Source organism: Bos indicus x Bos taurus, chromosome 23, assembly GCF_003369695.1.
Source record: "Bos indicus x Bos taurus breed Angus x Brahman F1 hybrid chromosome 23, Bos_hybrid_MaternalHap_v2.0, whole genome shotgun sequence".
Classification (NCBI taxonomy): Eukaryota; Metazoa; Chordata; class Mammalia; order Artiodactyla; family Bovidae; genus Bos; species Bos indicus x Bos taurus.
In genome coordinates this window covers 6,105,655-6,133,208 of record NC_040098.1, presented here as the reverse complement: position 1 = coordinate 6,133,208, position 27,554 = coordinate 6,105,655, and the positions used below count along the sequence as shown (strand labels likewise).

Here is a 27,554-nt window from a genome sequence, read left to right as displayed (position 1 = left end):
TAGGATTTACTCTGAGAAAGCAGAGCGATGTTGAGGGATTTTGAGCAGAGGTGTGAATGATCTGCCCAACTTATTAAAATTTCCACTCCGGCTGCTAGTGAAAGCTAGACTTTACCTTTGCAGGTAACTCCTCCTGGGAATCATAAATTGAATCCAACACCCTGACTTTCTCTTTTCCTCACTGCGGTCTTCGATAAACACATTTCCTTAAAAATTCAAGGCAAATTGATGTTTGGTGTGGTAAGAAAGCCACAGTGAAGTGGACCTCTTTGGAAATGAGTAAGAAGATGGAGGAAAGAATAAAATCAAAACTATCTGTAACATTGGTGTTACCACGTTAAAGGAGCTTCCTTTAAAAACCATCATTCAGCTGTATAATTATGGGATGAATCTTCTGCTTCCCAGGATAATCATCCCAAGATAATTTATACTCCTTTGCTTGCCCAGTACTTCCTATCAGGGACAGTATTGTTTAATTGTCTTCAAATGAATAAAACTCCATATATAGTGAATTCATTCAAAGATCAAAGTAAACATTTAGTGTGGAGGAGGGGCTCGGTGTGACAGCTCAAGGAGGAATTTGTCACTTTGGTCACCAGCTTGAACCAGTGAAAAACGAGATTTAATGACATCATTTCCTAAAGGGCTGGTTCTTGGTAAAGTGCTTTCCTTCAACTTTAACTCTCCTCACAACTTCACTGTCAGTCATTCCAGCTTGCAAAGTAACTCCAGGTCTTGCAAATATTTGTCAAAAAAGACAACTACTTCCTCATAATGCACATTCTATAAGATAAAGGGTGAAGATCTCAGCAAAATGTTTGTTTTTTTTTTTTCCTTCAACTTACCATAGAGAATGCCAAAATTCTTAAGAAAGTTTTGTTTGAGGATCTTTTCCTATAGATGTTTATCAGTTAAAGTTTACTAATTATTTCTCTTCAGATAATACTAAAATTAATAGCAAAAACTATTTTTATAATGCAGTTTACATTTTTCAAACTAATTTAAAGCTCAAAAATTCTTATTAAGTGAACTATTGTATTTCATTGATTCAAAGATGCAGACTTTTTGCACCTTTTAATTCCCCTAATGTGTTTGGAATTAGTCTTAAGCTCAATGACAAAAAAATAAATAAATAAATAAAATGCATTTAATGAAAACAATAACTTAATTTCCAAAAAGTGATTTTAGGTGTAATAAAATAATGGTATCACATACAATCAAGAAAAATGTTAAAAATGTTTGCTTACACTAATATTCTCATAGAATATTACTATCTATCATACATCTATCTACACTAACAGTGAAACCAAATAACATTTTAACCAGCTAGGGAACACTTTTTTTTTTTAAGTAATCCATGTAAAAATGCCAGATGTCTCCATGGTGGGTACCCAGCTTTACCTGATTCCAGTGCCAAGGCACTGAATATTCTACCTTATTACCTTGGAGTGATTTGTACTCAATTTTCTAAGCATGACTTAACTGAGCTTCCCTATAAAATAAAATATTTTAATGAGAGTGATGGAGTCTGCTGCTATAGACCTTTGAGAAGCTCTGTGATGGATTCTGAAACATACACTCTTGCATGCACCTCACCTTGGCATCAACACTTTCTCAGATTAACTGGTACAGAGTTGATACTTTTCCTCTACAAGGAATCCTGGATTTCATGACCTCTCCAAAGTGTGTAGTGCAGGGTCTAGAACATGATGGACACATGTACACCCCTGGTTGATTCATGTCAATGTATGGCAAAAACCACTACAATATTGTAAAGTAATTAGCTTCCGATTAAAATAAATTAATTTTTAAAATGTCACCTCATTTCCCTCCATTTTAAAGTGTCTTGTACTTAATGTGTATAATGCTTTAATATACAGATACATGTCTCTTTTTATATGATTTCTATCTTTTATATATTAATTCAGGGATTAAGGACTGTGTATCTTCTATTTCTTTTCACCGTGTGCAAATAGTCTCTTAATGAATACTTTATAGAGGAGATGGAAATATTACACAATATTAGTTGTCAAGATGAAAAGACAAATTCTGTCATTTGCTCAAGCAGATTTTGCCTTAGGGAGATTTCCAGTATTTTTATTAAATTATCGTTAATGTAATTCAGATGGAAAAAAAAACTCCCAATGAAAAACAACTTCTTCAGTGAGAGTGTTAAGACTTTATCATATATCTTTCCTGCAAAAGTGCTTATATCTGGAGCAAAGCAGAACGGTTAGGTTTTAAAATACAACTTATGTCCCTGTACAAGAATCCTCAATTTGTGACAGGTCTTAAAACTCCTCTATTTGAAAAGGCCAAAGAAGGTGATATAAATACTATTTTTTTCAATTAATTTTGCTCAATACAGATATATACACTGGAAAGTGAGATTATATTTTGTCAATTATAAGTGTTTAGGGATTTATAGGAAATTATGTTTTTTCATATGTATAAGCTCCAGAAAGTAGTGAAAAAAATGTTTGCTTGGAAGAAATGTTACCTACTTTTTTAGAAACAAAACTTCACCATAAACATGTTTAAGTGCCAGAGAATATTCACAAAGTTTGATATATATTAGGCCATAAAAGTAAATGTAATACATTCTATATGCAGAAATCACACAGACCACATTCTCTTATGGCTTACGATGTAACGAGAAATTTATAGCAAAACTAAAACAAATGATCAACACTATTTTAAAAATTACTCTCTTAGATAGTTAATGTTTCAAATAAAAAACCAGAATAAGAAACTGAAGAATATCTAGAAAATAAGGATAATGAAACAGTTACACATCAAAGCATTTAAAACATAAAGCACAATTCCTATAATATAAAAAATTTGTCGTATTTATGAGTAAACCAAAAAGGTTTTATTATATTTTTATTTTTAATTAAATATCCTTCAGTCAGTTTTTCAAAATTTCAAAACATTTTTGAATGAATTAACTTTTATGAAGACATAAATAATGTAACTTAAACTTTATAAAACATACATTTAAGAAAGAATAAATGGCACCTGTCAACCTCATAAATGACAATCAATACTTCCAGTGCTTACATTTAGATGGCATTTTATATACAATTCTTAATTGCATTAAAGGAACATACTTGTTCTTCTGGATTCAGAATTATATGCTCAAGTATTTGCAATATTTTCTTAAATATAAATGTAAATATTATTAATTTTACCATTGTATTTAAAAGCTGATTCCTTTAAGATGACTTAAAATACAGGATTATTGAAAATGATGCGATTTATGGATTTAAGCAGAGTAACATCCAGTGGTCATGTATGGATGTGAGAGTTGGACTGTGAAGAAAGCTGAGCGTGGAAGAATTGATGCTTTTGAACTGTGGTGTTGGAGAAGACTCTTGAGAGTCCCTTGGACTGCAAGGAGATCCAACCAGTCTGGAAGGACTGATGCTAAATCTGAAACTCCAATACTTTGGCCACCTCATGCGAAGAGTTGACTCTTTGGAAAAGACCCTAATGCTGCGAGGGATTGGGGGCAGGAGGAGAAGGGGACGACAGAGGATGAGATGGCTGGATGGCATCACTGACTCAATGGACATGAGTTTGAGTGAACTCTGGGAGATGGTGATGGACAGGGAGGCCTGGCGTGCTGCGATTCATGGAGTCGCAAAGAGTCGGACATGACTGAGCAACTGAACTGAACATCATGAAAGCAAGTAAAGTCAGGACAAATGACATATACTCAGAGGCTTTGCATGCATATTTTATAGTGATTTATTCAAGAAAAGGAAAAATAATTATAGGTGATAAATATTAAAGACAAAGATTAATATCTTTGGTTCCACTGAGTAGATATCTTCTTACTGTGAAAGTTCCAAATATGAAATTATTGTACATTATCCAGACTTCTATTCAAGATTAAGACAGCAGGAATGAAATATGTAGTCAGAAAAGTTATGAATGGATGTGGTTCTAGCAGATTATCTCAGCCCATCAAATAAACTCATGTTTTGCTTTAAATTAGCTCATGCTGCCAGAGAACCCCAGAGCATTAATGTTAATTCTAATTAGTCTGCTTAGAAACATTGAGAAAGAGCACAGACCTCCCATCCTATGGGAGAACTCTCATGAAAAGTCAGGAGTCTTTTCTGAGATCACTTGGTGGGAGGTAATGGTCAAATATAGTCTCAAAACCACATTCTGCTTCAAAAATTATTGCTAATAAATCTCCCAAGTAGTTCGTACTGCAAATCATCACCCACTGAAATAAAATTAGTAAGGAAGGAAGAGTCATCCAGGGAATCCTAAACTTAGCCTCTGTCTTTCATCACGAAAGGAAAATAATTCACAAGATTTCTCTAATTTTTCTTCCACACTCTCTATTAGGATGTTTGAACATACAAACTTAGTTTCCAGCTATGTTTAGAAGCACCCAGAAGGCATTTTGTTTTATGTCAGGTGGCTCAGAGGGTAAAGCATCTGCCTGCAATGCAGGATCCTTGGGTTGGGAAGATCCCCTGGAGAAGATGGCACCCCACTCCAGTACTCTTGCCTGGAAAATCCCATGCATGGAGGAGCCTGGTAGGCTATGGTCCATGGAGTCGCAGAGTCGGACGCGGCTGAGTGACTTCACTTTCTTTCTTTCTTTCTTTCTTTGTCAGGTGAGATATCACTACATGTTAGTGTGAACTAATGATATTCAGAGACTCATTCCATTTCCTGACTCTTTCCAGGAGGCGCTATAGAATATTCCAGGCCAAGTGCTGGCAGCATGTGATGAGAAAGTGCCATGAGGATGAGACATGCATTGGTACCTTAAGCAAGCAAGACCTCGCTTGCTCTGGAAGTGATGACTGCAAAGCGGCTTACATTGGTACCCTTGGGACCGTCCTTCAAGGGCAGTGCACCTGTAGGACCATTACCCAAAGTGAAGAATCCTTGTGCAAGACTTTCCAGCATATGCTCCACAGAAAATCATGTTTCAGTAAGTTATATATATATATATATGTCACATATGGAGAAGGCAATGTAACATATATTGATTTTCTGTATACACCACGAAGTAGTAATCTAACATGGAAAATTTGTTCACAAAGACAACTCTATGTTTGCTATTCAGTTTTTCAATCTGTTTTCTGATTATGCTATGTGCACACGCTATTTTAACTCATTTATCTGCAAGTGGTGCATGTTTTTAATTTGTAAGATTGTTCACTCCTAGGTATCATTTATTGGTTTCAATAACAACAGCCTAAAACATTTATCCTACCAGATAACTGAAGATATCAGGTATCTGTTACAAATAACAAACCAACCCAAAACTTGAAATAATAATCTGATCACAATTCTTCTCATTGGGCTTTACTCACTTAGGTGATTCTTCTGTTGGTATTGCTTGGGTGGTTACAGTCATCTGGTGGTGAGACCAACGCTGATCTGTTCAGGTTGTGGTTAGCAAGCACAGTTGGCTGAGTTCTCCTTCACGTGACCTCTGCAGCAGTAAACCCTGTATCTTTCATGATCATAGCAACATCCCTAGCAGTTAGTCCCCAGTAAACAAGAATTTATCAAGTGTCTGCTTCTGCTATATTTTCTAATGCCCCATTGGACAAAGCAAGTCACATGATTGAGTTCAGAGTTATTGTGAGAAGGGTGTGTATGAGTATGTTTATATTCAAAGTTGGATTCACCAAGGATAGTTAGCAATCTACTGTATTGGCTGTCCCAATCTAAGTGAAACATATTTATCCTTGGATTTAGTTACCTCCCCTTGGTCTTTAATATGTCTGCTAATCTACCTGTAATGAGGGGATGGGAAACACATTTTCTAAAGTTATTATTTACTCCATTCAGATTTCAGTTCAGTTCAGTTCAGTCGCTCAGTCGTGTCCGACTCTTTGCGACCCCATGCTTCACAGCATGCCAGGCCTCCCTGTCCATCACCAACTCCCGGAGTTCACTCAGTCTCACGTCCATCGAGTCAGTGATGCCATCCAGCCATCTCATCCTCTGTCGTCCCCTTCTCCTCCTGCCCCCACTCCCTCCCAGCATCAGAGTCTTTTTCAATGAGTCAATTCTTCGCATGAGGTGGCCAAAGTACTGGAGTTTCAGCTTCAGCATCATTCCCTCCAAAGAAATCCCAGGGCTGATCCATTCAGATTTAGGAATTTCGATAATTTGTCTAGGGTCTCAGAGGGAACAAGTGGTTGAAAGGAATTTGGCTATGAGTCTCCTAGGAAGAAATCTAACAATGTGATCACACGCTAATTCAGGACCTCTCCATCATCCACCTTCAGGCTTAACCCATGCAACTATATTCGAATCTCAAAACATTCTCAGCCCCTAGATCACTATTTGTAACCTCCAAACCCACAAGTACCAAAAGTTCAGGAGAGAATAATAGACATTTACCATTGCAAAAAAGACCATATACAATGAAACTATCATATATTTATGCAAATTTGTATAGATACAGATCTATGCTGTATCTATGATACATATGTCTATGCTGCTGCTAAGTCACATCAGTTGTGTCTGACTCTGTGCGACCCCATAGACGGCAGCCCACCAGGCTCCTCTGTCCCTGGGATTCTCCAGGCAAGAACACTGGAGCGGGTTGCCATTTCCTTCTCCAATGCATGAAAGTGAAAAGTGAAAGTGAAGTCGCTCAGTCGTGTCCGACTCTTCGCTACCCCATGGACTGTAGCTTACCAGGCTCCTCTGTCCATGGGATTTCCCAGGCAAGCGTACTTATCTAACTACAAACAGATACAGATATTTTATTCTCTTCTATCTTTCTTTAAAGATACTACAGAGATACACATTAGCCAATATAATCAAAATGGTGATCTGCTATGCATTAGCTTATAGACATACAACTCAGAGTGTATGGTTTTGATTCCAATAAAGCTGTCTGTGGGATTCCTACAATTTCTATAATTAGCACTACAGATATATTTCAATGGAAATCATGATGCAAAGAGGAAAATTACCCCATGATCTATGTTGAGTCATATTTTCTAAATAATCTTTTTCTCTGATTAATATTAGGTGGCTAATTCTGTTGGAACTAAAGGTATTTATAATGAATGGCTCCTAATATTACAAAAGGAAATACCAAATAAAATAACCTAAACCAACAGCAACATATACAATTACACTATCATGATTATTTATAAGTGGTTTCTCCATAGTAAATGATACCAGGGGGGAAAAATGTATATCCTACAAGTTAGTGATAAACCAGTTCCTTGGGCATAAATTTCAAATACCAGTTCAAGTAACCTAATTCTGCTTCCAAGCCTGGTTTCCCCATATGTTTTTAATTAGTATTATGTTTTGCTTTCATTGTATTTGGCTACCAATACAAAGCTATATATACATACATTGAATATATTCATGAAAAGACAGTGGAAATGGACACAGAAATCCATAAACGTTGACAAACTCTATAATGTTTTACAAACATGAGAATTCAAAATGATTTCACATTTCTTCACTCACTTCGGAAGACTAAACATGATGAGGTTTTCTCCTCAAGCATTACTTAAAGTCAGAATTTTAAGTGACAGGTTTATAGAAGTAAAGGAACCATGAAGGCCTTCTGGCCATCTGTCATAGTTCTGGGTACTTAAACTATAGAAAAAGTTTCAGACAAAAACACAAATGGAACCCTTGGCCTGGTTAGTCCTAACAAGCCTCCATCCTTTGCCCCATATACCTGGGAAGTGGTAGCACATGGAGATTTTTGAATGAACTCTTTCTAACCACTGCCTCTGAGTTTTTATATCAGCCCAGCAGGCTCATGCATTACCAAAATACACTTGCGAGTAACACATCATTGTTAATCAACTATGTTCCATTATAAAATTAAAGAAATAAAAAAATAAATATTATATTTATCAATGTCCTGCAGGGAACAGACATTGTATCAATTGTATCATTGTACAATTGATACATTGTATCATTGTATCAATCTTTAAAAGAAAAATTGCTCTCATTACAGCTGGTTTCCAAAAACCCTGGGGTTCTGTTTTCTTTATCTGAAAGGGGCGGAATGAATGGAACAGAGAGGACAGTCAGGGAAAATTTTCCATTTGTTATATTTGTTTTGCTTCAAGTCTTGTTTCAAATTCACTTGACCTCAGAGCACAGTGAGCAACACATTTTACATTAGATATTTATATGCAGTGTCTTCTGTTTTTTCAAAATTTTTATTCTATTCCATTTTTTTTCAATGCTGATTATCTACTAAATTGACTTCATGACTCACTAATGTGTTGCTCTCAAAAGTTTGAAAAGCATTTGCTTGAAACTAATTAATGCAGAAGTCACCTACATCGATGTATCCAAGTCAGAACCTTATAATGATTACAAATAATGAGACAGTTGCTAGAATCAGTGCTTGTTTGGGGTCACATTTCTCACCTAACTTTAATTATTCCAAGAACTAGACACTATTATTTCTGCAGTTTCACTTGGGAGATGAAGGAAACTGAGGGGTAAGATGGGGGCTGGACTTCCATCACAGGTTGCGGTGGACGTGGGACCCTAATGTTGGCTGGTTGACTCCATCCCATAGTGCTGTCCTGCAGGGAAAACCATGAGGACAATTAGAGCTTGAGTCCATTCAGGCTGCTCCGTAGCCCTCTGAGGCAGAACCTCTACTTTTTGGTCTCAAATCTGAGCTTTGAGAAGTTGCTAAAGAGCACGCCTCAGTGCCTGCCTGCAGGACCACATTTGGGCAATGAGCCTCCTGCTGACACTGGTTACAAAAGCCACCAACTTGCACTTACTTGCAAACTTCTGCATCTATAGACTCACTCCCCTCTGGCATCTTGCAACCCAGAACAAACTGTGGCAGTTAGAGCTGAGAGAGGGAAGAGAGAAATGGAAGAAAGAGAAATTGGTAAAGACAGAGAGGACCGCAAAAATGAAAAGAGTTAAGAGATCACTGTTTTCTTCCTGTTACTGGAAAAATAATGTCCACAGCTCAGGTCAGTTCAGTCACTCAGTTGTGTCTGACCATTTGCAACCCCATGGACTGCATGCATGCCAGGCTTCCCTGTTGTTCCAAAAGTATGTGAAGTAGTGAATGTTAAGTAGTACCAGCCTGATAGGTGAAAGATAGCTTCAGCCTACCACAAGAGCTTATGATTGGTAAAATTTTCTGTATGTGTATTCAGTTCAGTTGCTCCTTCATGTCCAACTCTTTGCAACCCCATGGACTGCAGCAACCAGGTCTCCCTGTCCATCACCAACTTGCAGAGCTTACTCAAACTCATGTCCATTGAGTCAGTGATGCCACCCAACCATCAAACCCTCTGTCATCCCCTTCTACTCCCATCTTCAATCTTTCCCAGCATCAGGGTCTTTTCCAGTGAGTCAGTTCTTCACATCAGGTGGCCAAAGTATTGGAGTTTCAGTTTCACCATCAGTCCTTCCTTTGAATTTTCAGGACTGATTTCCTTTAGGATGGACTGGTTTGTTCTCCTTGCAGGCCAAGGGACTCTCAAGAGTCTTCTCCAATACCACTTCTCAGAAGCATCAATTCTTTGGTGCTCAGCTTTCTTTATAGTTCAACTGTCACATCCATATATGACTAATGGAAAAGCCATAGCCTGACTAGACAGACTTTTCTTGGCAAAGTAATGTCTCCCCTTTTTAATATGCTATCTTATTTGGTCATAGCTTTTCTTCCAAGGAGAAAGCATCTTTCAATTTCATGGCTGTAATCACCATCCACAGTGATTTTGAAGCCCAATAAAAGAAAATCTGTTACTGTTTCCATTGTTTCCCCATCTATTTGCCATGAAGTGATGGGACTGTGTGGATCGCAATAAACTGTGGAAAATTCTGAAAGAGATGGGAATACCAGACCACCTGATCTGCCTCTTGAGAAATTTGTATGCAGGTCAGGAAGCAACAGTTAGAACTGGACATGGAACAACAGACTGGTTCCAAATAGGAAAAGGAGTTCGTCAAGGCTGTATATTGTCACCCTGTTTATTTAACTTCTATGCAGAGTACATCATGAGAAATGCTGGACTGGAAGAAACACAAGCTGGAATCAAGATTGCCAGGAGAAATATCAATAACCTCAGATATGCAGATGACACCACCCTTATAGCAGAAAGTGAAGAGGAACTCAAAAGCCTCTTGATGAAAGTGAAAGTGGAGAGTGAAAAAGTTGGCTTAAAGCTCAACATTCAGAAAATGAAGATCATGGCATCCGGTCCTATCACTTCATGGGAAATAGATGGGCAAACAGTGGAAACAGTGTCAGACTTTATTTTTCTGGGCTCCAAAATCACTACAGATGGTGACTGCAGCCATGGAATTAGAAGACGCTTATTCCTTGGAAGGAAAGTTATGACCAACCTAGATAGCATATTCAAAAGCAGAGACATTACTTTGCCAACAAAGGTTCATCTAGTCAAGGCTATGGTTTTTCCTGTGGTCATGTATGGATGTGAGAGTTGGACTGTGAAGAAGGCTGAGCGCTGAAGAGTTGATGCTTTTGAACTGTGGTGTTGGAGAAGACTCTTGAGAGTCCCTTGGACTGCAAGGAGATCCAACCAGTCCATTCTGAAGGAGATCAGCCCTGGGATTTCTTTGGAAGGACTGATGCTAAAGCTGAAACTCCAGTACTTTGGCCACCTCATGTGAAGAGTTGACTCATTGGATAAGACCCTGATGCTGGGAGGGATCGGGGGTAGGATGAGAAGGGGACGGCGGAGGATGAGATGGCTGGATGGCATCACTGACTCGATGGATGTGAGTCTGAGTGAACTCAGGGAGTTGGTGATGGACAGGGAGGCCTGGCGTGCTGCGATTCATGGAGTCGCAAAGAGTCAGACATGACTGAGTGACTGATCTGATCTGATCTGATCTGATGGGACCAGATGCCGTGATCTTCATTTTTTGAATGTTGAGTTTTAAGCCAGCTTTTTCATTGACCTCTTTCACTTTCATCAAGAGGTTCTTTAGTTTCTCTTCACTTTCTGCCATAAGAATGGTGTCATCTGCATATCTGAGGTTATTGATATTTCTCACAGCAATATTTCTTCCAGCTTGTGCTTCATCTAGCCCAACGTTTTTCATGATGTACTCTGCATACAAGTTAAATAAACAGGGTGACAATATATAGCCTTGATGTACTCCTTTCCCAATTTGGAACCAGTCCGTTGTCCCATGTCCAGTTCTAACTATTGCTTCTTGATAAGGAAGTTGTGTCCAACTCTTTGTGACACCATGGACTGTAACCTATCAGGCTCCTCCATCCATGGGATTTTCCGGGCAAGAATACTGGAGTGGGTGGCCATTTCCTTTTCCAGGAGATCTTCCCCACCCAGGGATCGAACCCTGGTCTCCCACATTGTAGACAGATGCTTTACTGTCTAAGCCACTAAGCCACCAGATGATATACTCTGCATACAAGTTAAATAAACAGGGTGACAATATACAGCCTTGATGTAGTCCTTTCCCGATTTGGAGCCAGTCCATTGTTCCATGTCCAGCTCTAACTATTGCTTCTTGACCTGCATGCAGATTTCTCAGGAAGCAGGTCAGGTGGTCTGGTATTCTCATCTCTTTAAGAATTTTCCAGAGTTTGTTGTGATCCACACAAAGGCTTTAGTATAGTCAATAAAGCAGAAGTAGATGTTTTTCTGGAACTCTCTTGCTTTTTCAATGATCCAACGGATGTTGCCAATTTGATCTCTGCTTCCTCTGCCTTTTCTAAATCCAGCTTGAACATCTGGAATTCATGGTTCATGTACTATTGAAGCCTGGCTTTGAGAATTCTGAGCATTACTTTGCTAGCATGTGAGTTGAGTGCAATTTTATGGTAGTTTGAACAATCTTTGGCATTGTTTTTCTTTGGGATTGGAATGAAAACTGACCTTTTCCAGTCCTGTGGCCACTGCTTTTTCCAAATTTGCTGGCATATTGAGTGCAGCACTTTTACAGCATCATCTTTTAGTATTTGAAATAGCTCAACTGAAATTCCATCACCTCCACTAACTTTGTTTATAGTGATGCTTCCTAAGCCCACTTGACCTCACATTCCAGGATGTCTGGCTCTAGGCAGGCGATCATACCATCGTGGTTATCTGGGTCATGAAGATCTTTTTTGTATAGTTCTTCTGTGTATTCTTGCCACCTCTTCTTAATATCTTCAGCTTCTGTTAGGTCCATACCATTTCTGTCCTTTATCGAGCCCATCTTTGCATGAAATGTTCCCTTGGTATCACTAATTTCCTTGAAGAGATCTCTAGTCTTTCCCATTCTGTTGTTTTCCTCTATTTCTTTACATTGATCACTGAAGGAGGCTTTCTTATCTCCCCTTGCTATTCTTTGGAACTCTGGATTCAGATGCTTGTATCTTTCCTTTTCTCCTTTACCTTTAGCTTCTCTTCTTTTCTCAGCTATTTGTAAGGCCTCCTCAGACAAGCATTTTGCCTTTTGGCATTTCTTTTTCTTAGGGATGGTCTTGATCACTGTCTCCTGTACAATGTCATGAATCTCCATCCATAGTTCTTCAGGGACTCTATCAGATCTAATCCCTTGAATCTATTTGTCACCTCCACTGTATAATCATAAGGGATTTGATTTAGGTCATACCTGAATGGTCTAGTGGTTTTCCCTACTTTATTCAATTTAAATCTGAACTTGGTAATAAGAAGTTAATGATCTGAGCCACAGTCAGCTTCCAGTCTTGTTTTTGATGACCGTTTATAGCGTCTCCATCTTTGGCTGCAAAGAATATAATCTATCTGATTTTGGTATTGACCATCTGGCCATGTCCATGTGTGGACATATCAGTCCATGCATATGTGTGTATACTGAATGCTGTCAGGAATATTCTCTTATTCCCTGGTGCAAAGTTGTTTTTTATGCCAACTATAGACCACTGTCTAGAAGAGATTTGAAAATAGCCCCATTCTATCCCAGAAAGCTCAGCTTCCTCTTTTAAAGGATTATTTTTTAAAAACCAAATACATAAAGGAGACTACCTATATCTATTGAGTCCTATTAATAGATTTAATAGTTGCTTTCCTTTATAGCTGATTTCCAAAACCCCTCTGGTTCCATTCTCTTTATCTGAAATGGGGAAAATTGAGTAGACCAGAAAAGACAGTTGGGAAAAGCTTCCCATTTGTTATGTTTGTTTGACAAATATCTGAGTAGGGAATGGAAAGCATCATAATTGAGAGGCAAGCTTAACAAAATTTGAAGAATATAGAAATAAAGATAAGCTAAATTCTTCCCCAAATCCCATTCTCTAGAGAGATCCAACGTTTGCAAGTTTGTTGTACATTTTTTCCAGCTTTTTTTTGTTTATAATGTTATCATATGTATGTACATACACACATACTTTGAACCTTTTGTAGACACTTAAATTGATGCCTCCCTCTCCCTGACATACATACATATATTGTTTTAATGAAATCAAACTCTACATCCTGATCGACAGTTTCCTTTCTAATTTAAAAATATATGATAGACCCATTTGCAAATGTATACACATACGGCAGGAGGAGAAGGGGACGGCAGAGGATGAGATGGCTGGATGGCATCACTGACTTGATGGATATGAGTTTGAGTGAACTCCAGGAGTTGGTGATGGACAGGGAGGCCTGGCGTGCTGCGATTCATGGGGTCACAAAGAGTCAGACACGATTGAGCAACTGATCTGAACTGAGCTGAGCTTTATTCTTTTTTTAACGTCTGTATAGTAGCCTACTTTTAGAGGACCAGCCTCTTCTGAACATGTTTTTCTGTATCAGGATGGACTCCAAAGCCTTCTCCACTCAGCTGGAAGCAGGGTAAGCCAGAAAGCAGAAGCTCACCTCGCTACAGAGGGCACTTTATGGTTTGCTGGTGGAAGCCGTGCGCATTGCCTCCACCTGAACCCTGTTGACCACGCTTCAGTCACATGGCCACGGCTGTCTCTGAGAGAGGTGGGAAACCCTGGTATAGCTTTGAGTTAGAAGAAAAGGCATCTGTGCCTATTAATTGACAAGTAAGACTCTGTCAACAACTCACCCAATGTCTATTTCACTCTTCTGTCACAGAGAAGAGTTTTTTTTTTCACTCTTGTGTTCACAGAGAACACACTTACCTTTTATCCAAGGGAAATGACCCAGCGTTTCCCAAACATTCATCCAGCCACAGCCAGTCACTCAGAGAGCAGGATCTTGGGTGATGTGCAATCCAGATGTTGTAGAAGGATGGAATCAGAGAATCAGAAAGAGTAGTTACTCACTACCATCCCCCCCAACACAAATCACACACACACACATGCATGCACACACACACACACACACACACACACACACTATGTATATATAAAAACAGAGACAGCATAACCTCAATAAAAACTCCCAAAGGACCACATTGTGGTTCCCATCTTGCCTCTGGAAGCTTCTTCCTTGTCCACCATCCTCCCTGGCAAAATCTGAAGTAGGTTGTGGGGAAGATTGCCTCCTTAGGGAACAGGAGCTCTCCTGGAACATATTCTGGTCACAAGGTTTGAGAGACTGTGAGTTGTTTTAACGTTTAACAGCCACAGATTCTTTGCAAGTGCACTAGTGGCTTCCTTGGCAACATAATCTCTTAAAAATGCATTTGGTTTCTAATCTATTTGCTTTCTGTCAGTTCCATGTGCCAGTATCCACAATAGAAAAGTGTTTTCTTGAATTAGTTCCCATGTCTGTCCATCACCTTGCTTCCTCACTTCCATGCCTCTCTAATGCAGTGATTTAAGCTAATCTAAACAATGGACTTGAGTGAAAATGTAATCCCCTTAATCTGATTTTTGCTGCATAGCTGAGTCAATTTGTTTGACTCAGAAATACTGGGCCTTTTATGACTGGAGAATCTTGTTCAGTCGCATCTCTTCCTCCTTGGGACCTAAGACAGTTAACTTTCATGTTGTAAGGTCCTTATTTTAATCTCTGATCTCTGCTTAAAACCCAGCAAGTTTCTGCCTGTGCGCATATGTTTATTGTAAAACTCTGCAATGCAGTCAAAAGTAACCAACTCATAAAGTTCCTCCAACTCTTTCAATTTGTCCTGTTCCTTTCTGGTCCTTCCAAGGTGTTTTGAGAAATACATCTCAGTACAGTATGTCCCCTACATACAAACCTTCATGTTGCAAACTTTCAGAGATGGGAACATGTGCTCCAAAGTGCAATCAGGTAAATTAGTTCACACGCCACACACATTGTCACGTGCTTGCACCCTGTATAAGTGGTTGTGTTTTGTGTACTTTACTATCTAGAGTATGGTAGTGCATTATCTTTATTTCAAGCCCAGGATATCTGGAAGCAAGCATAAAAACAGTGCTATATAACCAATTGTGGTAGTTGGGTACCTAGGCTAACTTTGTTGGACTTAGCGAAAAATTGGGCTCTCAGAGCCCACTCTCAGAATGGAGCTCATTCATACATAGAGGACTTACTGTGCTGTCTTCACAGCAGAAGAAAATGAAAGATATTTATCCTTTGAATTCTGTCTCCCACTTCTCAGGGGTGGCCCTGTAAATCTTGATTCCCTGGAAATGGTAAACAATGAATTCATAAATGTTAAGCGGACCCCAGTGTCCACCTCATGCTGCAGGGGCAGAAAAGCACTGGGGAAGAAAGGAGGAGATGTACAAGGCCAGGTCCCAGGGGAAGAACTATCAGGTTGCTTCTGCACAAAGACAGACTCGGTATTGGAGGAAATATTTTGATGGTAAGGAGCAAAGGCAAACCCATGCCCAGAGTAGGTAAAAATTCCAGCAGGAATGTATTTCTGCCTCTTACTGGGTGGAGTCATTAACCTGCTACCCACCTGCCAAACTGATCTGTTTTATTGCTGGCATTTTCATATATAGTATTGTCAAAACTTTGATGCACCTGCCTGAGGGAGAGAAAGTCCAATCTGTGGGGTCTGTGCATGGCTGTCATCTCTGCCATCATGTGTTCAGTGCACAGGCATTGGGTGGCTGAAGAGGACATGGTCAGCCTCCTCTGGGCAGGTCACCAGTTGACCTGGTTGCTGATGGTCTACTCCATGGTGAGTACTTTCTTCTAGGCATTAACCTGAACTGGAAAGATCTGGCCACTTTGGTCCTTCCATAAGCCTCTTCCCTCATTTGCTTGTCTACACTTTCCCAAGGATGCTCTTTCTGTGTCTCTGATCAAGCAATCTATCACTGCCCATCAGTCTTAACTTCTATCCACATCTGTCTCTGCAAAGTGGGCGATCAGGAGCATTGCCCATGCTTGGCCGTAGGGAGAATACCCACTCCCTGCTGGTCTCTCAGTCACCTCTAGGTGGGTCTGCGGTGTGGCAGCTGTTCATTTAATTAGCAATTATATCCTGAACTCAACCTTTCTGGGAACCAATGACTCAATCTCTTAATACCCAGCAGCATGTTAGGAGCTATATTTCAAATGGCAAATGGGCTCCTCCTGCATATGGCATAGCCTTGCTCCAGAATCTGAGGGCGTCTGTGCCCAACCTCTAGTAGGGTGTGCAAGAGATGCCATATGCACCCAGAGAGCATGAATGGGATTAAGTGTATAAAATGCCTGTTGCACAGGAAATATTCTATACATTTTAATTGCTATGCCTTTGTATATCATTGATTTTGGCACTATATTCAGGACTGGACTTTTGGGTTTCTTTTTGATGTTTTACAAAAACTATATGCTTCCCAGGTGGCACTAGTCGTAAAGAACCCGCCTGCCATGCAGGAGACATAAGAGATGTGGGTTAGATCCTTGAGTCTGGAAGAGCCCCTGGAGGAGGGCATGACAACCCACTCCAGTGTTCTTGCCTGGAGAATCCCATGGACAGAGGAGCCTGGTGGGCTACAGTCTATAGGGTCCCAAAGAGATGGACATGACTGGAGCGACTTAGCACACACGCGCGCGCACACACACACACACTCATGTTTAGAAGTTTCTATACTAATGTTTCACTAAAGACAGCCAGTTCCCTAACTCTGTTAGGAATAGTCTTTCCATTATTCATGAAGAACCTGATGATCATGAAGACAGCCCCAAAGTAGTGAAAAGATGGACACAGAATTCTTGGCTTTCAAACCTGTCCCTCCTTCAGAAATATCTAGGGGTTCAATAAAAATTTAAGTATTTGGCCCTAACCTCAATTATTCTAATTCAATAGGCCTGAGGTGGAGCTCATACATCTGTATAAAAAAAATCACCCAGGTGGTTCTGATTTTCAACCAAGTTTGGGAACCACTGCTCTAATTCACATGTGGGAAAAACCCCAGTCACTGGCCAGAGATCCCAGAACCTCTTTTAGCTCACACCTCTCAGAGAATGAGAAACTTCTGTGCTCGGAAAGGCACGAGTAATGCCATGCAGCTCTTAAGGTGCCAGCTTCGCCACAGTGCCTGAAAACATGTTTGGTACTCACTGGCTGCTCAATAAAGGGTGAGTGGAAGGATGGCTGGCTGGCTGGATGGACCAATGTCTGTCTCTATGGTGGCACTGTCTTCTGAATGTCATTGCTTTCCCCCCTTATTAGAACTGCCTTCACAACATAACTTTCCTATTAAGAACTTCACTCATTTGTGTTTCCACTTAAGCTGGAATTTGCAGTTCAAATATTTGAGCAGAAGAATCAGGAAATTCACAAGACTGGGCTGCTACTGCCCACTTTAATAAAAATATTTCAGACTCATATTTTCCAGCAGTTTTCCTCTTTACGCTTTTACTTTCAGAAAGTCTGAATAGTAGGAAACCATGTTACAGTTGATCCTTAGGTAGTGTCAACGTTAAGTAGGCAACTGATGCTAACACATTTTTGCTCTTAAATAGGTGTTATCCCCTTAACAAACTGTTGGATACCGGTAGCCCTGTCTGTCGTAACAAGGATGAAAGATTGTCCCCGATAGATTTACAAAACTACCTGGCTTTTGTGAAATATTAATATAAAAACTCCTATACATATGTATAATCTTTTGAGAAACTAGAAAAAAGAGGCCTTCGGATTGGTAGGTATTTCTATAGCTTAATTTCTCTTTTGTAGCCGCACTTCTCACCCATCAGTCTATTGAAGCTTCATCTTCGATATAAACGTTGCTGGTAAGACTGTCTCATCCATCTTATTTGTTTCTGTTCAGTGGATAGATTATTTACTTGACTGTGTTTCATCTTGTATAACAACATTTCATCTGAAGGTCTCCATCTAAAAATAACATACTATTAATGAGCATTTTTATAGAAAGTCCTTTAAACATATCCATTTAGGTACAGAGGTGCTTACTACATAGTTTTATCTATTTTTTCTAAACTGCAAAACATTTTACATGTATTTTAAGCAAAATAATTTAAAAATTGTGCAAAGTGGATTACTAGAGCCTCAAACTCACTTTTTTAGATTCGTGTTTTAATTTTTGTCATCATCTGATCACTGGCTGTCTGAGAAAGTAAGATTATAGACTATAAATAAAACAGTTAGCAAGTGTCTTGTGAAAGACATTTCCATTGAAAAAGTTTCTCTCATTTGTTCATGCATATGCATGCAAACACAGCACACACACACTGCCTTCTCTTATGGTCAATTCAAATAGGTTGGTATTCCAGGAGCTTTATGTGAAGTTTTGGCTTTAAATAAATCACTTCATCTAGCCAAAACCACTGACTTTTTCTTGGTTCCTACACAAAACTCTAATTCAAGTCCAGTTTCCTTCAAATTCAATCCAGGTGCTGAAAAAAAAATCTCTTGGTTTTCCAAGGAACATTCAACATAATTTTGCTGCTCTGTATTCATATTTATAACACAGTCTGTAAATAGTCTAGTATTCTGTATTTTCTGGATGAAAATGGCTCCATGGTGAATTTGAGGCCCATCCAATTCGTAGACACTCACTTATAAATGTGTAAGTGTATCGCTTATAAATGTATATTTTTCCTCTTAAAAAATTATTCCTATAGTCTTTTTTAAAAATTATTTGCAAATGCTTTAGAAAACAGGTACGTGTGCTAGCAACACAAAGAATAATTAAAACAGATAAACCATTTCTTTAGAATGACTTTAGTTATCACTCATGTGAATTCAGATCCATGGTAAACTCTTAACTTTTAGGCTTTTAAGCTACTTAGAATTCTGGACATTTCTTTGGGCCTCAGGGATAAATCAATGTATTAAAACTTTATTAACTTTCAAATCTAAAATATACACAAGACTCCTTTTATCTCCCCCTTCCTTTGTCTTAACCTTGATGCTTTTGGTTAAAAACCATGATCAGCAACAATGCCTTTAATAATCAGATGCCACGTTTGGAAGTGTTAATAGACCTTATTCTAGAGCCTGGTCTTAGAGAGGCAATATAGCACCCACCAGCACGCTACATTTGAATAATTTCTCCATCATTTACAGGATACGAAACTGTGAACAAGTTACTCTCTTTGGCCTCAAGTTCTTGTCAGTGAAATGAAAATCAATGTTAACCTAAAATGTTGGTGCAAAGATTATATCAGTCAATTCATATAAAGAACTATCCAAAATAGTATAATTAAGTAAATATTAACTCTTACTATAGACTTTGAGGAATTTAGAAAATCACAAAAATCGATACATTTTGCATCATCATTATGATGTCACACAGATGGTGTGGGAAACACAAATGTCTGGAAGATCTAAGGTGTCATATTTTCTCAGGATAAGTGACTTCTTAAGTGTTATCTTTGAATGACTATAAGGCAGATGATGAATTTGAACATTTGATTTCAAACTTTAACATGTATAAATGCAGACTCTGATTCAGTAGTTTGGGGTGGAGGCTTGGGATTGGCATTGCTAATAACCTCCCAGGTGGTGCTAATGCTGCTGGTCCATGGACCACACTGTAAGTGGCTTGGACACAATCTCCTATGGACCTTTAAGGGAAAAAGTCCAATTTAATATACATCATATAGCTTATGTATCCTGTAACCTCTTTGCAACTGAGAAATAGACCAACCTAATCAGCCTGGACAAGACCCTGATGCTGGTAAGGATTGAATGCAGGAGGAGAAGTGGGACAACAGAGGATGAGATGGCTGGGTGGCATCACCGACTCAAGGACGTGAGTTTGAGTAAACTCTGGAGCTGGTGATGGACAGGGAGGCATGAAGTGTTACGGTCCATGGGGTTGCAGAGTCAGACACAGCTGAGTGACTGAACTGAACTGAACTGAATCAGCTTGGTGTTTTGTGTCAATCCAGGAATCAGTAGCATCATTGCATCATGAAAAGTCCAGCCAGATGTCCTTATCATTTTTTTAAATTTTTCTTGAGAGAGTGGTTTAGCACTTTCACTGCAAGAGAATCATTTACCAGACATCTAAACACAAATCACTGGGTCCCCATCCCAGAATTTCTGATTCAGTAGTTCTGAGATGGGATTTAGCTCAGTTCAGTTGCTCAGTTGTCCAACTCTTTGTGACCCATGGGCTGCAGCATGCCAGGCCTCCCTGTCCATCACCAATACCCAGAGTTTATTCAAACACATATCCATTGAGTTGGTGATCATGAAATGGTCCATCCAACCATTTCATCCTCTGTCATCCCCTTCTCCTCCAGCCTTCAATCTTTCCCAACATCAGGGTCTTTTCAAAGGAGTCAGCTCTTCACATCAGGTAGCCAAAGTATTGGAGTTTCAGCTTCAACATCAGTCCTTCCAATGAAAACCCAGGACTGATCTCCTTTAGGATGGACTGGTTGGATCTCCTTGCAGTCCAAGGGACTCTCAAGAGTCTTCTCCAACACCACAGTTCAAAAGCATCAAATCTTTGGTGCTCAGTTTTCTTTATAGTCCAACTCTCACATCCATACATGACCACTGGAAAAACCATAGCCTTGACTAGACACACCTTGGTTGGCAAAGTAATGTCTCTGCTTTTTAATATGCTGTCTAAGTTGGTCATAACTTTCCTTCCAAAGAGTAAGCATCTTTTAATTTCATGGCTGCAGTCACCATTTGGAGCCCCCCAAAAGTAGAGTCTGCCACTGTTTCCCCATCTTTTTCCCATGAAGTGATGGGACTAGATGCCATGATCTTAGTTTTCTGAATGTTGAATTTTAAGCCAATTTTTATCACTCTCCTCTTTCACTTTCATCAAGAGGCTCTTTAGTTTTTCTTCAAGTTCTGCCATAAGGATGGTGTCATCTGCATATCTGAGCTTATTAATATTTTTCTGGGCAATCTTGATTCCAGCTTATGCTTCATCCAGCCCAATGTTTCTCAAGATGTACTCTGCATATAAGTTAAATAAGCAGGGTGACAATATACAGCCTTGACGTACTCCTTTCCCGATTTGGAACCAGTCTGTTGTTCCATGTCCAGTTTTAACTGTTGCTTCCTGACCTGCATATAGATGTCTCAAGAGGCAGGTCAGGTGGCCTGGTATTCCCATCTCTTTCAGAATTTTCCACAGTTTGTTGTGATCCACACAGTCAAACGCTTTGGCATAGTCAATAAATCAGAAACAGATGTTTTTCTGGAACTCTCTTGCTTTTTCAGTGATCCAGCGGATGTTGGCAATTTGATCTCTGGTTCCTCTGCCTTTTCTAAAACCAGCTTGAACATCTGGAACTTCACGGATCATGTATTCCTGAAGCCTGGCTTGGAGAATTTTGAGCATTACTTTCCTAGCATGTGAGATGAGTGCAATTGTGCAGTAGTTGGAGCATTCTTTGGCATTGCCTTTCTTTGGCGTTGGAATGAAAGCTGATCTTTTCCAGTCCTGTGGCCACTGCTGAGTTTTCCAAATTTGTTGACATATTTAGTGCAGCACTTTCACAGCATCATCTTTTAGGATTTGAAATAGCTCAACTGGAATTCCATTACCTCTACCAGCTTTATTCATAGTGATGCTTCCTAAGGACCACTTGACTTCACATTCCAGGATGTTTGGCTCTAGGTGAGTGATCACACAATTGAGATTATCTGGGTCATAAAGATCTTTTTTGTATACTTCTTCTGTGTATTCTTGCCACCTTTTCTTAATACCTTCTGCTTCTGTTAGGACCATACCATCTGTACTTTATTGAGCCCGTATTTGCAGGAAATATTCCCTTGGTATCTCTAATTTTCTTGAAGAGATCTCTAGTCTTTCCCTTTCCATTGTTTCCCTCTATTTCTTTGTACTAATCACTGAGGAAGGCTTTCTTATCCTTCCTTGCTATTCTTTGGAACTCTGCATTCAAATGGGTATACCTTTCCTTTTTTCCTTTGCTTTTCACTTCTCTTCTTTTCACATGGGATTAGAATTAGGATTCAGATGCAATTAGGGCACTAGATTTGCAGACACTGCTTTCTGGGTACCACACATCAAGAATGTCAAGTGACAAATGCTGTAAGACAAAGAATTTACTTGTGATCTTAAGCATTGTCATTTTGGAGCCACTGATTCAAGGAGCAACTCAAATATGCTCCAAGAGAAATAGAAAATGGCTTGGTTCATAAAAGCAACAGACAAAGACACGCCAGAGAAGTACATAGGTTACTTTATGGAACTATAAGTTGATAACATCAGGCATTCAGTCACTTGCCAAGCTGATAGGTTGCTAAACTGTGGTCTCTAGGGAGTGAAGAAGACAGGTTCCTGGTGGTCTCAGGATGACCAGGTCAAAAGTATGTTGCATTCAGAGTTGGACGTGTGTACCTTTCACTTCCTTAGTGACCTTCCATCTCCATTGTAGGTCCCTTTGATGTGTTGTTGTTGTTTTTCAGTTGCTAAGTTGTGTGCAACTCTTTTAGACCCCATGGGCTGCAGCACACCAGGCTTTTCTGTCCTCCACTGCAGTTTGACCAAACTCATGTCCATTGAGTCAGTGATGGCATCCAATCATCTCATCCTCTGTCACCCCTTTCTCTTCCTGCCTTCAGTCTTTCCCAGATTCAGGGTCTTTTCCAAAGAGTCCGCTCTCCGCATCAGGTGGCCAAAGTATGGAAGCTTCAGCATCAGTCCTTCCAATGAATATTCAGGATTGATTTCCTTTAGGATTGAATGGTTTGATCACCTTGCTGTTCAAGGGACTCTCAAGAGTCTTCACCAGCACCACAGTTTAAAAGTATCAGTTCTTCAGTTCTCAGCCTTCTTTATGGGCCAACTCTCACATCTATGCATGTCTAATGGGAAAAAGCCATAGCTTGTACTATACAGAACTTTGTCAGCAAAGTAATATCTCTGCTTTTTAATAAGCTTTCTAGGTTTTTCATAGCTTTTCTTCCAAGGGGCAAGCATTTTTTCATATCATGGCTGAAGTCATTGTTAGCATTGATTTTGGAGCCCAAAAAAATAAAGTCTGCCATTGTTTCCCCATCTATTTGCCATAAAGTGTTGGGACCGGATGCCATGATCTTAGTTTTGTGAATATTGAATTTTAAGCCAGTATTTTCATTCTCCTCTTTAACCTTCATCAAGAGTCTCTTTAGTTCCTCTTCACTTTCTGCCATAAGGGTGGTGTCATCTGCATATTGATATTTCCCCCAGAATCTTGATTCCAGCTTGAACTTCATCCAACCCAGCATTTTGCATGATGTTCTCTGCATATAAGTTAAATAAGCAATAAACTCAGATATTTCTTCCACAAAGATGAGTTTATTAGGAATCAGTAGAAAATTGAAGTTTGGGGTCTACAGTGAAGCCAAGTCAGATGCAATTTCCTGCAAGCAAGGGAAGGAGAAGGCTTTCACAGAGAGGGACAAGAAAGTCTCAGGAGGTCTGCAGTGAATCAGGTCCATGGCTTTTTACTGGCTGAGCCTTGTCAGGAAAGAAGAGAAGTCTTCTTGTTGGCTCTGCTATTCTAGTAATGTGTCCTCTACCAATTCTATTTAATTGAGTTTTTTAGATTTTTTTTTAACACTTAAATGCTTTGTAAGTAATTGTAAACATTATGTAAAAAAAAAAAAAAAAGTTGCCAGTGTGCAGCAAATTCAAGTTTTGCTTTCTGGAACTTTCTGGAATTTCTTTTCCAAATGTTTTCCATCCACAATTTGTTGGATCCTTAGATGTGGGACCCAAGATTCAAGGGTTTAGTCTCTACTGTATTTGGTTTTCAACCTGGATTCTGCTCCTGGCAGAAAGCTCCTAAAACCCTGCGGTAAGAATTATAAGGATGTCTTTTGTTATGTTAATGAGGATACTAGGGAAAGCAGTGGAAGTGCAAGTTGCTCAGTCCTGTCCAACCCTTTGTACAGTCCATGAAATTCTCCAGGCCAGAATACTGGAGTGGGCAGCCTTTCCCTTCTCCAGGGGATCTTCCCAGTGCAGGGATTGAACCCAGGTGTCCCACATTGCAGGCGAATTCTCTACCAGCTGAGTCCATTGGGAAAGCCTTGGGTTTCCTAAATAAGCAGCTGGTTCCCTGGAACCAACAGTGGTATGAGAGGGTTAGAACTTCCAGCACTACCGCTCACAACCTCCAGGGGGTGCTGATGGTTGAAATCACACCCGTGGTCACTGATTTAACTGGTCATGACTCTGTAATGAAGCCTCGTTGAAAACCCCAAAGAGCAGAGGTTCTAGAGCCTCCAGGTGGGTGAGCACACGGAGGTGATGGGCAGTGATGCTGGAAAGGGCCTGGAAGCACCGAGTCCTTTTCCCAGACCTTGCTCTCTGCCTCTTTTCCCTCTGGCTATTCCTAAATTATATATATTTGTAATAACTCAGCAATCTAGTAACTATTTCTCTGAGTTCTGCAAGGCACTCTTAGTAAATTAATCAAACTCAAGGAGGAAATCGTAGGAACCTCAAGTTATGGCTAGTGGGAGAGAAGTACAGGTAATGACATGGACTTGTGACTGGTATCTAAAGTGCACGTGTGAGTGTGTGGCAGGGGAGTATTGTAGGATTTTTTTTTTTGAATCGGATGCCATCTCTGGGTGGCCAGTGTCAGAACCGAGTTCAACGTTAAGATGCTCAGCTCGTGACCCAAGAGTTGCTTGCAGCTGGGCAGATCACCCGTCCACTGGAATTGGTCTCAGAATACAAAGTAAATAAATAAATAAAAAGGAAGAAAGAAAAATACCATCCCTAGAATCATGGTTCCTAAATGAGTTTCAATTTGCTTACCAAGCCAGTGGAGCAGATCTCATCACCTCCCATTTATCCCCATGCAATAAGATATCCCCAGAGTAAGAGAGACACTGGTTTCGATTAAAGAATGGTGAGGTGATGCCTGTTTCCTATTAAGTATAAATACATTATTAAGTTATCCCAGATGTATTAGGACCAAGACTGTCATGTTATAAACATGAAAAGTAAACACGGATCCCTGGAAGAGCTCTCATTGGCCCCACAGCTTTGCTGCCCACGTTGATAACCACTGATGTGATGGATAAAAGGCACAAGTCAGAAAACCTCAGAAAAGTGTCATCACTTGAGTTTCTGCAAGCAACATCTGATATTCAAAAAAGAGTACAGAACTGAGTGAAATTGTGGTTAGAGGTGATGAGCAAGCAAAGGGTGGGGTAAACCAGAAAGATAAGCTTACTTGTTTGAATCTCCGATATGAACCCTGGACCTATTTGAATAAATCATATTTCCCATGCTGATCTCTTCACCTTTCAAAGACACTTAGTCCTGGCATCTGGAATCTGTGTCAGAACTCAACACAGAAGCATCCAAAGTTCATTCCTGAAAATTCAGTCCTTGTCCCCCTGGTGCTGAATGAGAATAACAAGGACAAGGTTTTGTGGATAAAGGAAATAGAAATTAGTTGTTTTGCCAGCAAATGAGGAGGACAACAGACTAGCATCTTGAAAACTACCTTCCTGCCTTCTTGGGAGAAAGCAGGTGTATTTAAAGGGAAGTCTTGTGTTTCTATGCTGAAGATGAGAGGAACAAGCAGAAACAGCAAGAATGTCCACTCATGTTAACCAGTAAAAAAGAATGAGCAGTAACAAAGACTGTGAAATTTTGTGCCCAGCAATGGAAGGACAGGACAGGAAAAGCAATTTCATTTAGAAACCGTCCATCAGTTTCAGCCCTGTAGGCCTTGTTACAAGTTCACCTTAGATTTGCCCACCCTTCCAAGGAGAGCAGTGAGTAAGTGGAGCTCAGTTTCCAGGTTTGACTAGGTGGGATGCTCAGACCTGTCTGATGGTGTACTGGAGGCTGCCCTGGAAGGCACAGTCTTTGGAATACGGATGTGGAGTCTATAGATGAAGTTTTCCTGGCTCTGCAAGTGGCTCTGCATTTGACATCGCTTGTTGCAGAATGCAGTGGATGTCAAGACTGGGTGCTTTCTGGGCACATTATCACCTGCCTCAAAGAAACTGCGGAAAGAATGACTGATGGCCAGAAGCAGAGCCCTACAATGTGGCGTTAACATGAACAGTGCCAGGATCTGGACCAACGCTCGAAAATAATCCTCCCATTTGACAAACTGCAAAGAACATTTTACTGGATCTCCTTGCCAATTCACCTCAATGATGTGAAATAATACCATGGAGGAAACTGAAGTGATACAAAATATAATATCCTTAGTATAACAGTTCAGTAAAGATCTAAAAACACTGCTTGCCAATTTAAATCTGTCCCCTGGCTACAGATACTAGCTTACTTATCTTCGATTTCCTCCAGGCCCCATAAACTAATTGAGGGCTTAGGTATGCCGCACTAATCTATTCATTTGATAGCTTGCTTAATTTGTATAAGCAGTAGGTGAAGCAGATGCTTGCTCTTTCACCAAATAAAAAATTGAAGCACCCAGAAGTTAGTAACTTGTCCAAGGTGCCACAGAAGGCAATAGAGGCAGAATTTAAACAAGGCAGCTTCGGGCACCAGAAACTGTGATTTTAAACGTAATATACTTCTCTCATCTAATTATGTGAAGTTTATAATTGTCATTGATTATACATGCTACATTTCCCAGGGAGCAGTGTATAGGGCAAAAACATCCTGAAAACTGTGTTTGCTGCAAGACAGTATGTGGAAATATAAAATACAAGAGCTTAAGAGACACGTTTGAACCCCTAATTACCCCAAGTGATATGGGGGAAGTCAGTTACACTCACCCTAAACCTCAGGTTTCTTGAAAATTAAATTTTGGTAACAATTTAACAGCTAGAGATGATCTTTATATTTGATGGACCTGGATATTCCTGGAGAAGGTGATCTGATTTTTGAGGCCAGTACATTTTCAGCAAAACTCCTTGCTGCCTGCATATTGGACTACCTCTCGAGAGATTTATTTTTTCTTCAACGACAAAAGGACCAGTAGTCTGCCAAGAACTTTTCCTTCCTATGATTATACTAAAATCTTATGGAAGCCTGTATCCTTTCTTTCTTTGCCCTTGGAAAAATGCTCATTCTTTCAGAGGTCTAAATTGAGATTCGGAGTAAGAGGGTTTTTCTCTAGTGTTGAATCACCTTTCATTGATTTTTTTTCTAAATTCTGAATAGCCTTATAAATAATGTATCCAAGACTCACTAAATAATCATAATATGGCATGTTTCTTTGCTCCTTATGTGCTTAAATCTGTAAAATTGCATATTTTTAATAAGGTACATGGTAGTTTTCATATAAGGCACAGACAAAATAGGAGTGAAATTTTTGCTATAT

The 27,554-nt window shown here is 39.7% G+C and overlaps 1 protein-coding gene and 1 long non-coding RNA gene across 4 annotated transcripts in view; one reads left to right on the top strand and one right to left on the bottom strand.

Moving 5' to 3' along the window:
* GFRAL (GDNF family receptor alpha like) overlaps positions 1-27,554 on the top strand; it is a 66,956-nt gene that overhangs the window by 17,877 nt on the left and 21,525 nt on the right. The window contains exon 5 of the mRNA XM_027524968.1: positions 4,710-4,960. Within this exon, the coding sequence (XP_027380769.1) occupies positions 4,710-4,960 (251 nt within the window). The remainder of the gene's footprint in view (positions 1-4,709; positions 4,961-27,554) is intronic.
* Positions 6,059-18,855, bottom strand: LOC113881840. Of its 3 annotated transcripts, XR_003508181.1 has the most exons (5): positions 18,041-18,855; positions 15,443-15,535; positions 14,102-14,498; positions 8,772-8,845; positions 6,059-8,564 (listed from the first exon to the last, which is right to left on the bottom strand). It is a non-coding gene; the product is annotated as an uncharacterized LOC113881840 (long non-coding RNA). The 3 variants fall into 3 exon arrangements; XR_003508180.1 differs by having other exon boundaries at positions 14,102-15,535; XR_003508182.1 differs by lacking the exon at positions 8,772-8,845 and having other exon boundaries at positions 14,102-15,535.